Consider the following 18,281-nt stretch of genomic DNA (forward strand, 5'->3'; position numbering starts at 1 on the left):
GAGTGGTTTTAATTTGAGCCGGGTATATTGTTTTTGAGTATTTATCAGGTATATGTTGTGAGTTTTTCCAATGTTCTTGGAAGTTCCATAACTACTTTGGAGTTTGGACAATATGATGATTTTCAAATATTTCTCCATCTAGACTGTTTGTCATGGGTTTCTTTAGACTATTTCTCATGGGTTTCTTTTAAAAGATGGTGAACTGGTGCATGATTGATTTGTAGCTGATTATATCATTATACATTAACCCTATTCATATGATTTTCTGTTTTGTGAAATAGGGCTGATTCTTTTGATAGGAAATTAAGCCTACAAGAAGTTATGGAAGTACCAGGCCATACTGTCTCAACACCAAGAAGATCACAGAATGCTGCTTTAGGTGAACTTATAGAGATGTTCAATTCAGCACCGCCTTTGCAGCAGCATATTGGAAATGCTTTAGATTTTTCACAAGCCAGTTCTGATATATTGAGGGATGGTTCTTTAAAAGAAAGTTTTCAGTGTCCTAGCAAAGATAATCAATGGGGTGTGCCATGCAGTTCAACTTTTTACTCCAATCATAGTAGGGCCTCCAGTAAGACAGCTAATGATGGATTAGATGAACTTCAAACTTACAAGGAAATTAAAGATGGTTTGCTGAGGCAAAGTGGAGTTCCACAAGGATGTGTCATTAAAGACTGAATCTTTGTTCAACGTGAAATACATCTTGGTCAGAATCCCATATGTTATAGTTTGTGAGGTTGTTTCTTATTCAGACTAAGGTTTGGCAGTACTACCTTGCCCTCAAATTGTACAGTGTATAGTTTTTGATGTTTAATGCTTGCCGATTGAAGCTGATATACTGAGAGTCTTGGACTAAAGATTTTGACATATCTAAACAGTAATTGGTAGAAGCATGATGACATGAGAAATAAACTCATTTTCAGATAGCCATTTTAACTGATTTGGCATTGTAGTAGTTTAGGAGAGGAATCATCTGAAATCAGATACTTGAAAGGGTTTGTGTTGTGATTAGACCATAGAATGATGTTGCTGCCTGATGAGCTCTGTAAATTCAAAAAAAACATGTTTTCTCTTGCATTAATGAGACTAGTCTCAGCAAGGCTATCTGTAACTGATTCATAATTGGGGGATAACAGGTATAGATATTTGTTGGGGTTAAACTGATGCTATTATTCATCTAGGCTTACAATGATCTGATTATAGTGTGCATATCATGTATTATATACTCCATGGAATATGACCAATATTTTTTCATTTACTCAATCTGATGTAAAAATTGTATGTAGTAACCTCATTTCAGGTCCACTGTGTTAGATTCTTTGCTTGAAGATTTTACATCATAATGGTGTATTTGGGCTAAAAACCTAAAAATTCCTGTAATTCTTCTCCGTATATGCCAATCTAATTATTTTGTTGTACACTATGAAATAATTTACTACATGCTTCTCCACACCAAATGGTCAAATAGTTTTCCAATTTAACTTATCGACGTAAAAATTGTAAATGGTAACCTGATTTCAGATTTTGTTGTTTTACATTCTTTGTTTGAGGATTTTAATATGTTGCAAGTGGGTACTTTAATTGGTCACTTCACATATAGCTTGTTTCAGGTCAAAAGCTGTCTGGGCTAGAGATTTTGTAGAACATCATTTGTTCACACTTTCAACATGCTAGGAATGTTGTAATTAGTCATTGCACTTGTATCTGGTTTGGTATTCTCAGTGGGAACCATGGACATTTGTGAGAGAAAAATGTTCACTGGCATTGTATTTTCTAGAGAATAGATAAAGGGTTGCACTCCTTTCAAAGCGATTATTGATGTTGTATTGGACATGTAAATTCAGTTTATTAGGTGCTTGAATTGAAAAATTTGAGATGCGTTGACAAAGAGTTTGATTCAATATAAATTATCTGTACTCAAATCAAGATGGTGGAATTATCTGAAATCAGAAACAAATTGTGATAAGGGACTGGTCTTGGCAGAGGCATGTCAGTAGTTGACAAAAAGTAGAACATATTGTTCTGAACACTGAACATTTTGAGAGCCATTAGTGAAAAAGATAAAGAAATTTGTTTACTTTATGATAATAACATTATAAACATTGGAGATTATCAAGTAGTGATTTTGCATCTATCATTTTAGATCTCTGCTAAAGTAGTCCGTTACCAACTTACCATCAACAGGATTAACATTCAATTTCCTGTATTTGGAAACTATTAGCAGTCTAGGTGAAAAGTGAGGTCCTGTTCTATTGCATTTACTTGTTTAAGTCTGCTGTTTGATTTTACTAGTGTGAGTGTTACAAATTGCTCTTACACGATTCAGACTTTATTAGCTCTACTTTGTTGGTTCATTTTGTTGATGTATAGTGTCTGTAGAAGTAATATGTCATATGCAAACCTGTATCATACTTATGTGATAATCATTATTGTTGTGCTCTCTCTCTCTCTCTCTCTCTCTCTCTCTCACACACACACACACACACACATGAGTTGTCAGTGATTATAATAAACATGTGATTCATACTCTTGTCGGTAGATTAGATAATCGACAGACTGCTTTGCTTTGTATTGGCATTATGTTATTGCTGATGGCAATAATATGAATCGATGACTTTGCTAACTACTTGTATTAAGTAGTATTGTTTACTACTAACTAATCATTAGTTATGCCTCCATAGAGGCATGACCCTACATGGCCACGTAGAGTCATGACTCTATGGGTCATAACCGTTGCACACTTATATATATCAAATGGAGATTGATGGGAATGACATCAATACATGGCATCTCAGACCTAGTGATCTGCATATCAAATATTACAAATACCTTCCAATACTTTTCCTCTGCAATCTAATATAGAGGATCATTATTATATTCAGTATACGATCTGCATTATCTGCAATATACAGAGAAGGAGATTCTGAACATAAGCAATTTGAAGATCACCATTATTTGAAGAACAACTTTGCACTACAGTGATACAAAGAGTATCTATTGTTTCCATATTTATTGTAATAGTTTTATCTATCAGAGATCCACAAAAAACTAACATGGTATCAAATCCATTATGATAAGAAAAGTTATTACTTAGAATTAAAATCTAAATCTCAAATTTTTTCAAAAGCTAAATTACATTATTAAAATGGTGAATCGTGTGAGACTAGAAGATAGGCTTAATGGTGCATCTAATTTCTCATCATGGAAAATTAGAGTAATGATAATATTGAAGGAAATGGAGTTAGAGGAATATATTGAAACAAACATACCCATGCTTGGAAATGAATTAGAGAAAGTAACATGAAAAAGACATAATAATAAAGCAATGAAAATTATAATAGATTCTATAAAAGATCATGTTCTGCCACCCATATCCAGCCTCAAGACTGCATTTGATATGTTCTCCACTATTCAAGATACATTTGAAAACAACAATATTAGTAGATTATTAACCTTAAAACAAAATCTACTATATATAAAGATGAAAAATGGAGAATCTATTGCTAATTACTTTCTAAGGATTTCTAAACTAAAAGATCAACTTGCAACAATGGAAAATCAAGTTGATGACAAAGAACTCAACATTATAGCACTAAGAGGTCTTCCTCTATCATGAGAAATATTTATTTGAGGTTTAAGCTCTTGATTCAAACTCCCTAAATTTGATTTATTAAAGAATGAATGCACACAAGCAGAATCTAGATTAGTCTCAAGAGGACTTAAGTACAAATCAAGAGGGAGAAATTCAAGCACTTCATGTAAAATCAAACAAGAAAAGAAAATTCAAATACAACAAAAGGGAATCTAACAAATCATATAAGCAACGCGATTGGGCCAAAATTAGATGTTTTTAATGTGATAAAATTGGTCACTCTCATAACTTCTGCCCTACAAGGAAGAAAATTTAAGCAACTTTAGCAGAAATCAAAGAAGAGGGTGTAGAGAAAGAAGAAAGAGAAAACTATGCTTTTTACTTAGCCCTTTCAAATGAATTAAACTCAAACCACAACACTTGGATAATAGACAGTGGAGCATCCAGGCACATCACCGATTTTAAAGACAAATTTGAAACTTTCTCTGAACATCCTTAGAAGAAGTTACCATTGGAGATAACTCTACTCATCTTATTAAAAGAATTGGTTCTTGTTTAATTTACCTAAATTCATAAATTACCCTACAACTCAATTTTTTTTTATATGTACTAAGAATAAAGAGAAACCTAGTCTCTATTTTTAGTCTTGCTGATCAAGGATTCAGAATCACATTCCAAGAGGACAAAGTTCTATCTTGGCTCAAGAACTCTAATATTAAGCAAGCCATTTCTATCAGATTTAGAGATGGAAGTCTTTATAAATTTTGTAATAATCAAAACCTAGCTCTTAGTCATGAAACTTCAAATTCCACCGAAATTTGGCATAGGAGGCTAGGTCACCTTCACTATCATGCATTGTCATCCATAGAAAAAATTATAAAAGGTTTACCTAATCTCAAAACTGATCACTTAAGTATTTGCAAAGAATGTGCTTTAGGCAACAATACTAAACAATCATTTTCTAAGAGTTTTCATAAATCTAAATCCATTCTTGAATTGATCCACATTGATCTTTGCAGCTCTATGTCTATACCTTCTCTTAACGGGTGCTTCTTCTATGTAATTTTTATTGATGATTACTCTAGAAGAATTTGGATCTATTTTCTAAAACAAAAAGAATTAGTTGAAGTTTTATCAAAATTTAAAGAGTTCAAAGCCTTAGTTGGAAATCAGTCAAGACAAAAAATAAAAATTCTAAGATCAGACAATGGAGGTGAATACATCTATGATATTTTTAAGAATTTTTGCATTGTTGTTGGGATTAAGAGGAAACTTTCTGTACCATATAATCCTCAACATAATGGAGTTGCTGAACATAAAAATAGATCAATTGTTGAATCTGCGAGAGCAATGATGCATGATCAAAACTTTCATACTTCCTTCTGGGCTGAATCATCTAACACTGTAGTCTATATTCAAAACAGATGTCCACACTCTATATTAGAGAACACCACTTTGGAAGAAGTATTCACAGGCATTAAATTTGATCTAAGCCATCTAAGAATATTTGGATCTCCTATTTATGTTCACATTCCTAAAGAGAAAAGAACAAAACTAGAACATTCCAGAAAGAAGGGGATACTTATTGGATATAGTGAAACAACAAAAGGATATGGGGTCTTCATTCTAGGTCAAAGAACCATTGAGATTAGTAGAGATGTAAAATTTGAAGAAAATATCACCTTTAATATCACTAGAAACAGTGATGAATCGATTAGCAAATCTCTTCTTGAAATAGATGAAAATCAACAAGCATAAATTGTGAGGGAGAATGATATTGAACCATCCTCTTCCACTATGTCTAATCGTGAAGATTCTGAAAATGTCAACAATAAAAAGAGGCCACTTTGGGCTAAGAAAATGATAGAAGAAAATCAAGTTGAACCTAATGAAGTGATTCGAGAAAGCAAAAAAATAAGAAATCAATCATGTTATGTTGCATTATTAACTAAACTTATAAAAACTAAACCTTCTAATGTTAAAGAAACACTTTCAAATCAGTCTTGGAAAGAAGCAATGATTGAAGAATATAACTTTATATTAAAAAATGATTTATGAGATGTTGTACCAAGACCTAAGATCAAATCAGTTGTTTCTTCCAAATGGCTATCCAAAATCAAGCATGCTGTTGATGGTAGTATTGAAAAGTACAAAGCCAGGTTTGTAGCACGGGGTTTCTCATAGAAAGAAGACATTTATTATGAAAAAACATTTGCTCTAGTTGCTAGATATACTTCAGTTAGAATCATCTTGGCTATTGCCGCATCCAAGGGATGGAAGGTTCATCAAATGTATGTCAAAACAACGTTCCTTAATGACAAAATTGAAAAAGAAGTTTATATCAAACAACTCGAAATATTCAACACTCATGACAACAAAACTCATATTTGTAAATTAAAGAAAGCCTTTTATGGTCTCAAATAGGCTCCTAGAGTGTGGTATGAAAGGATAGACAACTATCTAATGAAGTTAGGATATTCTAAAAATGAAGTTGATCCTAACTTATACTTCAAAATAGATGGTGATGATATGATCATTCTTGTGTTATATGTTGATGATTTGTTGATAACAGGGGATGATCATCTTATAAAGAAATGCAAACAAAAACTCATAGCAGAGTTTGAAATTTAAGACTTAGGTCTACTTCACTACTTTCCTGGATTAGAAGTCTGGCAACAAGATAACTACATTCTTCTGAATGAAGGCAAATATACAGTTGACATTTTGAGAAAATTTGGAACGATGGAATGTAAACTAGCTGCTATTCCTATGGAAGTAAATCTACACAAGTTGAAGGATGATATGATCAATTTAGAACCTACAGATTCTACTTACTATAGGAAAATTATTGGATCTTTAATGTATTTGATTGTGAAGAACCTCCTTATAGCAATATCGTGAGAATGCTCGAAATAACAGAATACAAAGTGATAGCAGAACTCAGAATGAATCTACTGATCGCAGGCCACTTCGAGGGGGTAACCTCCTTTGAGCAAGCTCAATACAATAAATTCGTCCGTGCCCATCAAGGGCCTCAACCTATTCTTATATACTGGGTACGATCTAGAAAAGTAATACTACCTATGCATGTGGGATAATAAAATATACTCACGGGACGACTTACAAAGCATATGCGTCCAACAACACTACTCTAACAAAATAAACAGAAGGAACACACAGGTTCCTAACATTGATGAATACTCGTCCTAACATATGTTATGCTACTAACACCTTGAGTCAGTTCATGTGTGCACCAAAGAAGATACATCTACATGCAACTAAATACATTTTGAGATATCTAAAGGGTACTATTGGAATGAGAATCAAATATGATAAAGTCAACATTGAACTTCATGGATATTTTGATTTTGATTGTGCAGGCAGTTCTAATGAACGTAAGAGTACTTTTGGATATTGCTTCAGTTTAGGATTTGGTATGGTTTCTTACTCCAGTAGAAAACAGACTTCAGTTGCATTAAGTTCCACCGAAGCAGAATACATTGCATCTTCTTTGGGTGCTAGAGAAGTGGTATGGCTACGTAAGTTGTTAGCAGACTTGTTCAAAAGACCTTTGAAGCCCATTGTGATTCACTGTGATAATCAAAGTTGCATCAAGCTTTCAACCAATCCGATTTTTCACAATCGCTCCAAACATATTGAAATTCCTTACCACTACATTTCAGATATGGTGAATCGAGGAATCATTCAACTGGAATACATCTGTACTAATGAGCAAACAACTGATATCTTTATCAAGCCCTTTGTTAAAGTGAAGTTGAAATACTTCAAAGAAAAACTTGGTATGATTAATTTGTAATATTGAATATTGAATTAAATTTTTTAAATTCATGTGAGTTTATGCTTCTATTGTTGTTTAGTCGCATTAGATATGTAATGAAAGGTGATGAACTTTCATGGACATATTTATTTAGAAGGTAATTATTTGCAAAGTGACGATCTTGCAAATGATAGGCTTGTTATCATGGACATCTCTAGATATTGCTTCAGGCAATTAGAAATCATAGATAACCAACTCATTTGTTACCATGGACATCTCTAGATATTGTTTTGGACAATTAGAGATCATGAGTAACAAATTTTATGTTATTACTATGGACATCTTTAGATATTGCTTTGGGCAATTAGAGATCATAGATAACATATTCATTATGATTACTCTAGATATTGTTTCGGACAATTAGAGATCATAATGTACATTATGATAGTGTTCATTTGGTGATTTTTTATTTGACTAGTCACTGTTTTAGAGTGTTAAGATCAAATAAAGTAATCAGATATTCTATTCTAAAATCTAAAGTATATTACTTCTCCCTTGCTAAGAGGGAGTGTTGATGTATAGCGTCTATAGAAGTAATCTGTCATATGCAAATCTGTATCATACTTATCTGATAATCATTACTGTTGTTCTCTCTCTCTCACACACACACACATATATGAGTTGTTAATGATTATAATAAACATGTGATTGATACTCTTGTAGGCAGATTAGATAATCGACAGACTGCTTTGCTTTGTATTGGTATTATGTTATTGCCAATGGTAGTAATATGAATTGATGACTTTGCCGACTGCTTGTATTAAGCAGTATTGTTTACTGCTAACTAATCATTAGTTATGACTCCATAGAGGCATGACCCTGTAGAGTCATGACTCTACAGGTCATAACTGTTGCACACTTATATATATCAAATGCAGATCGATGGGAATGACATCAATACACGGCATCTCAGACCCAGCGATCTGCATATCAAATATTACAAACACCTTCCAGTACTTTTCCTCTGCAATCTAATATACAGGATCATTATTATATTCAGTATACAATCTGCATTATCAGCAATATACAGAGAAGGAGATTCTGAATATAAGCAATTTGAAGATCACCATTATTTGAAGAACAACTCCGCACTACAGTGATACAAGTAAGAGTATCTATTGTTTCCATATTTATTGTAATAGTTTTATTAATCAGAGATCCACAAAAAACTAACACATTTCTTATTATGGCAATCATTAATCATTAATGGTACATATGTAACTTGATGCCACAGCAATAGATCATACAATGTCAAACAATTCCCTTGTTCCTTGGCTGATATATATTTATGTTTTTAATCAATGTGGGTTCTAGTGGAGAGGGAATTCTTCATTTTTGGAGCTAAGAATGAACAAGATCAGAGTTATGGCCAATAGAGGAATTCTGTTTGGTTGTTCACCATAGGTCACAATATTAAGCTCTTGCAGGCATTTATATGTTTATGAAATTGATGATGAGATTTTTTAGTTTTTGGTGATGAGAGCAACAGCTTTAGTAGCATATCTTGTGGTTTTTGTTTTGCGCTATAACATGTGTTGTTCAGATTTTTCATTTTTGTTTTCAGTAAATTCCTCAAATTTGTGGTGTAAAACTTAAAAAAATAATATAGCTTCTGCACATTTTGGATTCTCTGTGTAAGCATTTGTCAAGTATAAATTGAAGTATCCATCAAAATGATGATGTGCACTGAGCTGATAGCGAGACAAATATGCAACATTCTATTGTGATACATGCGCAAACAGCAATAACTAGAAATTCTTATAAAAATTCATTCACTACCCGTGATTATTATGTATTTTGAGTCATCATAGCCTGTTTTTTCTGAACTGTTGTTTTAGTTTTGATCTAGATAAGGAGGTCAAAATCTAAGAATACAAAATCTAAACAATCCTAAACAGTATTTTAAACCGAGTTTATATAAAAGGTATGAAACTTGAAGACAATTGGTCTCTTTGAGAACATTAGAAATTTTCAATGTTCTCTGACTCATTTTCTTTCTTCTTATACTAGTCTCCAATTTGCTATGCAACGAACTGTTTCTTTTTTAGTAGCATGACCAAATGTTTGTTGTCAGTTATTGGTCTGAAATTCAGCACAAGAATATGTTATTCAATCAACATTGATTTGGGACTGGTACGAACCAAAAGGCCTCTTGGTTGAAATAAAGGAACTTATGTGTACAGTTATAAGTTTATTTGAAACAAATTCAATCTCTTTGTTATGATTCCATCTGAGCAATTAAAATTTCTGTCTGCTTTTATTTTCTATTCAGTTTAGGGAACTCCTATTTTAACATTTTACGGTGTCAAGTGGCGTGAACCTATTGGTAAAGTTGCTTGGTTCACGTGATACTAAGGATTCATCTCATTAAAGCTTTAAGGATGTTAATTTGTGCAATGCAAGGACAACTGTAGTTGCCGTTTACGAATGAATTAAAACATGTGTATTCTATAAATTTTGCTTCATAATTTACTTCAGACATCAACAACATAACTATTCACCGATGTAAGGAAGCAATTCAAATTATTTATTTCAAGTTGATTGCTCATCTTCGTCAGCACTGTTTGGAAGTATTAAACAATTATTAATCCTTTCATTTGGCCGTTGCTTATATTGCGCTATTTTTGCAAATGTGGCTCTCCGATCAAGGAAATTTCTAATTATGCAATGGATAAAGAGATCTGCGTGGAAGTTAGAACCTGTCCAGCATATTACTTTGGCGTGCACAGAGTTTTGCAAGTAATTTGGGTTAGATTCAAAACAAAATATACTGCAAACAATTTAATTTGTTCTAAGTAATAAAATGAAATAAAATAAAATGACCTAGGCTTACGCTTTAAATAAAGCAATGGAAATGATCAAATTTTTAGATTGGTTCCTAGAACTTAGTGGAAGATAGTTATACAGAAAATCAAAAGAAGTTTTGTTGAATGCTTGTATATGGGTAAGCTTATCGTTATAATTCAAATTGAGGGACACTAAAGTTCAAAGTTGTGTCAAATGTTCTTATATAGGTCATGGGGTCCATTTCACTATCATACAATTCAATTGAGGTGCAAGAAAGTCTATTGCAAAATAATATGCAAATATCTCATAAATTAAAGGAATATAAGTTAACCCCATAGTCAAATCCTTTTAAGTAATGAGAGAGAAGCAACAATTTTTTTTAAAAATACATTAAGATATTTGATAATAGTGAAGGAATAACTAAGAACATAGGTATTGATGGGTTGGGACATAATAGTAGAGGAAGAGACAATAGTGTTGGGAAATATGCAACCACATATTGACATTTTCCACATAATTCATAAGATAAATTCATGCAAACAAGTATTCAAAATACATATACAAAAGAATAGAAAACTTACCCATCAAACATGACATAAAATATACCCTGGAGAAATCATGAGGGGGAATCCTAACCTCCAAAAATATCCTTTCTCCATGTCTTATTCAACAATGCATGTTAAAATACATCCATGAACACCTTTGAATTGCAAGCTCTTTAGCATGTAGTCACAAATCTCATCTCATACTCTAAACCCTCACAAATGTTAAACAAGAGATGCTTTAAACTCCTTAGTATGACCAATTAGCCATCTTTAGACAACCACCCTCGTTGTTTCTTTTATAGAAACAAGCTCTGAAACCACCAAGTGTTATTACATAAAACCATTTGACTATGAGATTATAAATCATTGCCCCCACATTCAATAGTAAGCTAATTTATCACTTACACGTGACATAGAACATATAAAGTGACCTCAATAAATGTTAACTCATTTTCATACACACCCATCTAGGTTCCCTTAAGTGGACCATACACCTAATATATAATATATAATAAACATTATAAAAGGTGTAACACCTAATTCCCAACATTGTCCCACATGTTTTGTGCATTGCATAAGGGGTAACAAGTAACCTCATAAAATAATAAGGGAACAATTCCTCTAGCCACATATACCAGCAAGGGATCAAAGTGATCCATATGCTACAACAAGATGCTTGCAACAAGAAACAACACAACCACTACCCTATAACATGAATGCTCCCATCCATCCTCTATTTGGTTTCCATTATGTACAATTAGTTGGTTTAGATAATTCAATATACTCTTCTAGTGGAGAAACAAATCCCCAATTAGGTAACCTTTTTTTCTAAGGGAGGCCCATTTAATTATTGACTAGGGATGTATATACTCATATGATACTAGCATTTTATGTCCAACAAAGGGTTCCTAGACTTCTATTCAATTTGTGAAAGTAATTATTCTAAAGAAACAACAAAGCAAACAACAATAATCCTAACACAAACCCATGTTACATAGCAATGGTTGTAGGTGAGTGTAAACTTACTTATGAGTTAACAAAAATCTAAGTATGAATAAAAGGTACACACTTGATAAGTTTAATTAATAGAATTAAAGTAATCAAAGATGGTGAACATATAACATCTTGATAAACTATTGATTAACTAAAAATACATTAAACTATCAAACAATATAACTACTATTACTATATGATCTAATGTGTAATCTATTCTAGTTGAAGAATTGCTTCACCTCACGTGGCCCTTGCTTACAAGTTGTAATATCAAGCAATGAAGAAAACTCAAATTGATATAGATCATTCACTTGCATTAATACTATAGAGAAATAATAAAATAAATTTATTTCTACTCCCATGTCTTTAATCTACATGAAATCCAATAACATTCAAGCCACACAACCTAATGCCACTTTGGAGTTTATAGAGATTCTAAGAGTTAGTAATCATGACTACTGTTGAGCTAATTTGTACACTTGTCACTCTTCTACAGAGATATGACTAATTCTTCTAACTGACCAAAAACTAATTATTCCATTGAGTAAAAAAAAGGGTTTCAAAATTTTCATCATATACTATATAGCTTTTTGTAGGAATAATGTTTGTTTTCAATAGGTAACTCCTCTCAGTCATATATATTCTCTATTTTATCCTTGCAATGGAACAAGATGTAGTTGTCACAATGAGGACTTCCACAACGATCATCGGTCTTGATTTCTATAAAACCTTAATAGAGGTAATTGTCCTACTAAGCTACATGTAGATCACTTCCTTTTTAAGATGCATGTTGTTCAAAATAGAGTAGATATATATATATATATATATATATATATATATATATATATATATATATATATATATATACATCTCATTTCTATTTAAAATATCATTTAATTCACAATTAATCATCACATCAGATAGCCATGTATCATATCATATAAAATTATATTATTTATATGGTATTATGATAAGTTTGTTAATCATAATGTTTATTATGAATGGTCTGATAAAGTTTGATAAAACATAAAAAAATATAACCCATTTAGTTATAGAAAAAGACATATATTGTAGGATTGACATGTTAGCCCCAACTAATAATGTTGTTAACATATAGAAAGAGTCATATCAGTTGTTATGTTGTCATTGATATCAAGCCTTAGCTGGTTAGACATTATGCTAATTCAATAGAGTACCATATCATTTGATTGATGAAGATGATTTGAAGAAAGTGTGATGATGTAAGTATTGATAAGCATATGATATTCAATGGGCACTTGAATGAGTTGGACTTTGATAGTATTGTTGGTTTGATTATTTTACATGATTTGATTAAGTATGATGAGATCATGTACAAGAAAGATAGTTTGGTTGGTGAATGAAGGAACACTGTATTAACCGAGCTACTACAGTTGTCATTGAGCACCTAAAGAAGAGATGTAGAAAGTGTAGAGTCAATCGAGCAATTTCAGTGTTGACCGAGTGAGATGTAATGTTAGCCGAGCATGGAAGGAAGAATAGTTTAAGAAAATATTGAATCTGAGGCCAACATTTTATGAAAATAAAGATTGTTCGAGAACTTTCAGAGATAAGGATAAAATTTGTTACAAGATCAACGATTGGAGAAATTCAAAGAAGATCTAATGAAGGAGATTCAACAATTTGAAGTGAAGAAAAAAGTTCAAGGTGAAAGTATATTTCCCTAGTGCCTAGATTCAATGCATATGAACTCGATGAAGATCTTACGATTGTGATTAAGAGGCGAAACCTGGAAGATTCTAGAGGAATGACAATTTTTATTTATTTTTAGGATAAACATGATGTTTATTATCATTGGTTGAGTTGATCAAGTTGATGAAGGAATAAGGTGAACCAAGTAGAACAATATTGTGAAGATTAAGAAAAGGAAGTGCTAAGTTGAAGTGTGAAGTGTGTGAATCAACTAGTAAGGGATCAAAGGACATAGATTGAGCGAAGTAGATATCTGAACAAGAAAGGTAGTGCTAAACCTAACATATCATTTCATTGATACTCTCTAGTCATTGTAATAGAAAAGTCTCTTAATAGAGTGGACCTAACAGTCTTTTGAAATCCTATATGGTAAAAATTTATTAAGTTTTTGTAAGTCCTTTAGAGGAAGACATTCTTTATAAGTGTCAAAGAATGAACAAGGTCTAGATGATCTTTGGTGAAAACCCTCTAACAAGGTCACATTAACAATGTGTCTGTAATCTTTAATAAGGTTAGCTCCTAATAGAGCTCACTTTAGAAGAGTGAAAATTTTGGGTTGCCAATTTTTAGGTGGTTTTTCTCTTTACAGGGTTTCCACATCAAATACTTGTGTCAAATTGTGTAAATGCTTATGATGTTACAAGTTTATTTCATGTTTTCCATTTGTTGTCGCAACTTGGTGTAAGCTGAAAGATAACTCTAATACTTAGTATATATTAAGTGACAATTTATTGCAAAGTTTATAACATTTTAGATATTGATGCTAGATCTAGTTACCGAGTTAATGATCTTAAAGATTAAAGTGTTTTTGAATTGGTGAAAAGTATTTTTAAGGCATGTAGAATAATTAACTATAACTAATTCACCCCTCTTCTCAATTATCTAACAATTGGTATCAGAGATGGTGCTTGAAAGAAAAGTTTGAAGGTACATAAGCTAAAGACTTGAAGATGTATAAGAGAGAGGTACCAAAGCTAAAAAAGAGCTTATTCTCATGGAAAAGAATGATGAGTTTTTATCTATCTACGATTGGAGACAATGCACTATATTATGGATAACTAGTAAACCCCTCCTAACCCTCCTATGAAAGTTGATAAGATGAATCGGAAGAAAAAACACAATAATATAATGATTGAGATTTCTTCTACACTGAATGATGCTAAGGTTGACAATGTAAATGATTGTGCTATTGCTAAAGAGATGTAGGACAAGCTGATACTTGTGCATCGTGGAGATGACACAACTAAACTTGTCTTAGAAAAGTATGTGAGAAGGGATAATTCACAAGATCAAATAATTGGAGACAAGAGTGCTGGAATCATGACAAGAAGTAAGGTGAAGGACAATGCCTATTTGATTTTTGATTTTGAACCAAGAACTATGAAAGCTACACTTAATAATGATGGCTAGATCAATGCCATGAATGAGGAATTAGATCAAATTGAGAGGAAAAATACATGCACACTTGTACCAAGACCCAAAGACAAGAATGTAATTGGAACCAAGTGATATTCATGAACAAATTGAACAAGAAAGGTGAAGTTGTGAGGAACAAAGCCATATTAGTTTGTAAAGGATATGCTCAAGAAGAAGGAATTGATTATGGTGAGAGTCGAGACCTTTGCAGCTATAGCAAGATTGGAAGGAGCCAGAACACTACTAACATATGCAACTTATAAGAGATTTAAAGTCTATCAAATGGATGTTAAGTTTATATATCTAAATGGAATACTAGAAAAAGAGGTTTACATTGAATAACCTGAAAGATTTGTGCAGCCAAATCAGAAGCAACAAGTATGCAAACTGAACAAAGCACTGTTTTAGAGCATGGAATGAATGGTTGCATTCATATTTGATCAAGATTGAATTTGTTAGAACAAGTGATAAAAACAATCTATACTCGAGAAGTGAAGATGAAAACAAGGTACTAATAGCTAAAATATTTGTTGATGATATAATATTTGGTGGTAATGATTTATTCAGTAAATTATTTGTTGATCAAATGAGCAAAGAATTTGAGTTGTCTATGTTTGGTGAGATCAAATTTTTCATTGGTTTACAAGTTCATCAAACACAAGGTGGTACATATGTGACCTAACCTAATTACATAAAAGAGAAATTGAAAACATTTGGTATGGATGAGTCAAGGCTAGTTGGAACACCTATGGTCACTGGATGGAAATTATCTAAGGAAGGCAACACTATTGAAGTGAATGAGACACAATATATATCAATGATAGGGAAGTTGCAATGTGTTGTACACATTAGACCTGATATTGTACATGCAGTTAGAATAGTTGCAAGATTTTGATCTACTCCTAAGTGTAAGGAAACTTAGGTGCGAAAACAACTTCCTACACTAATCTCTTAAGGAAAGTATGGTGCAAATCCTTTTAAAATCTTTTCACTTCTAGATTCAATATCATGTAAACAACAATATTGCAGCCAATCATGCATACAGAAAATAGATAGAGAAAGAAACACATAACACAGAGATTTGCGGGTGGGGAAAAACCTTTTGGTAAAACAACCCCACCCCTTCAAAACTTGCACAATGTATTATCTTCAACACAAGGTTACAACCGGCAACAATAGAAGACTCCAGCAGCACCTCAGTACCTGCACACTCTCCTCTTCCTCTCTCTTGCATTTACAACATGCAATACTACTTTCATGAACATCTTAAGACCCAACAAAATGCCCACAAAGGAGTTGGGCATTTTTCATGGCTCAACCACCAAGAACCATGCACAATGCCACATGTAGATGCAATACCAAGAAAAGGGCGTCCATCCCTTGAATACGCAATGACAACTTGTCATAGAATCTGCCAAAAATAGTGATCACAAGAGAAGTGTAAGGGAATCCATCATACCAACCTATTTTTGGCATATTCTCTTACACACGCCAACCACTCATTCTTGGGTGCCCAAATAGGCCCCATGTCATAAGATGCTCTTACACCTAGCATAGCTCATTCCTTAAATAGCTCTTACGCATCATAGGAATCTGTCATAACCATTTCAGCCATGATCTCCTTCACAAACTTCAAGATGCCGACACATGTAAGTGATCAACATGCCAACTAGACATATACACTCACATTTACATATTATTTGCAAAAATACATTTACAAAAATAATAATAATAAGAATAGGAATTATACAAGGTTGAGACACCTTATTCCTAACATTCTTCCACTTGTCAAACACCTTGTAAGATCAACAACAACATAACATGAACTAACTGCTATAGGCCAAAAGACCCATAGATTTCAAACACCATCTGAACTTCTCAGTGCCCACTAGTTTCGTTAATGCATCTGCAACATTCTTCACAGTATCTACCTTCTCCAAATTTACCTTTCCATCTTCCATCATATCTCTCACAAAGTGAAATTGCACATCAATGTGCTTCATTTTGGCATGGAAAGTTGGATTCTTCACAAGGCAAATAGCGCTCTAACTGTCACACCAAATAGTAATCTGTTCTGCATCAACACCAACATTAGAACATAATCTCTTAAGCCAAATAACTTCCTTACAAGAATGAGTAGCAGCCATGTACTTAGCTTCTGTACTGGACAAAGCAACCACAGGTTGTCGCTTGCTCATCCAATTGATGGCACCACCAAACATAGTGAACACATAAGCACTGGTGGATCTCCTGCAGTCAATATCACCTGCCCAATCTAAATCCAAAAACCCATGAATACAAACTGAATGTGGAGATCCAGAAGAGTCACCATGATAACGTATGGAGTAATCTGATGTACCCCTCAAATATCTGAATACTCGCTTAACTGCATCCCAATGTACTCGTCCAGGATTAGCCATAAACCAACTTAGGATTCCCACTGCTTGGGCAATGTTTGGTCTAGTGCAATCATCTATAGATAACTTTGTTCCCACAGAAATAGGAACACATAATGGTCTACAATTTGCCATGCTAAACCTGTCCAACAGAGACTTCACATACTTACTCTGACTCAACCAAAGTTTTTTGTTAGACCTGTCTCTACTGATTTCCATACCCAAGATGTACCTAGCTGCCCCAATATCTTTCATCTCAAACTATGTTGACAACTGAGATTTAAAATCAGAAATCATACCCTTACCCTTCCCAAATAGCAACATATCATCAACATATAATGGAACAGTAAGAAGGTGATCATTTTCAACTCTGAAATAAACACAATGATCTGATTTTGATCTTACAAATCCAATTGACAACACAAAGGCATCAAACTTAAGGTACCACATCCTAGGAGATTGCTTCAAACCATATAGAGATTTCTTTAATATGCAAACAAAGGATTCTTTACCTTTAACAATGTAGTGCTCAGGTTGTGACATATAAATCTCTTCCTCCAAATCACCATGAAGGAAAGCTGTCTTCACATCCATCTATTCTATCTCTAAATCATATGATGCAACAAGAGATAACAGAAATCTAATGGTTGTCAACTTTGCAACAGGAGAGAATATTTCACCATAATCTATTCCCTCTACCTATGAATACCCCTTTGCAACCAATCTAGCTTTGTACCTTTCAACATTGCCATCTGCACAGAATTTCTTCTTGAACACCCATTTACAGCCAAAAGATTTTCTCCCTTTAGGAAAAGGTACAAGGTCCCAAGTATTTTTTTTCTCTAATGAAGCCATCTCATCATCCATAGCCTCAATCCAGGAACCTGCATCTTCCATGCCCAAAGCCTCTTTCATAGATCTAGGCTCATCAGTGTTAGTAATCAAAGCAAATGCACAACTAGAATCTAACATAGAATAAC

The 18,281-nt window shown here is 33.1% G+C and overlaps 1 protein-coding gene across 2 annotated transcripts in view; it reads left to right on the plus strand.

The window, feature by feature from the left end:
• LOC149544209 (autophagy-related protein 13b-like) overlaps positions 1 to 1,266 on the plus strand; it is a 36,010-nt gene extending 34,744 nt beyond the window's left edge. For both annotated transcript variants that reach the window (XR_016355761.1, XM_089798724.1), the window contains one exon: positions 282 to 1,266. Coding sequence is in view for 1 of the 2 variants with exons in the window: in XM_089798724.1 (XP_089654850.1) it covers positions 282 to 681 (400 nt within the window). In the remaining variant the exon portion in view is untranslated. The remainder of the gene's footprint in view (positions 1 to 281) is intronic.
• Positions 1,267 to 18,281: the final 17,015 nt, after the last annotated feature.

This window comes from Cupressus sempervirens, chromosome 8 (genome assembly GCF_028749045.1).
Source record: "Cupressus sempervirens isolate cs-2001-9-10 chromosome 8, ASM2874904v1, whole genome shotgun sequence".
NCBI lineage: Eukaryota > Viridiplantae > Streptophyta > Pinopsida > Cupressales > Cupressaceae > Cupressus > Cupressus sempervirens.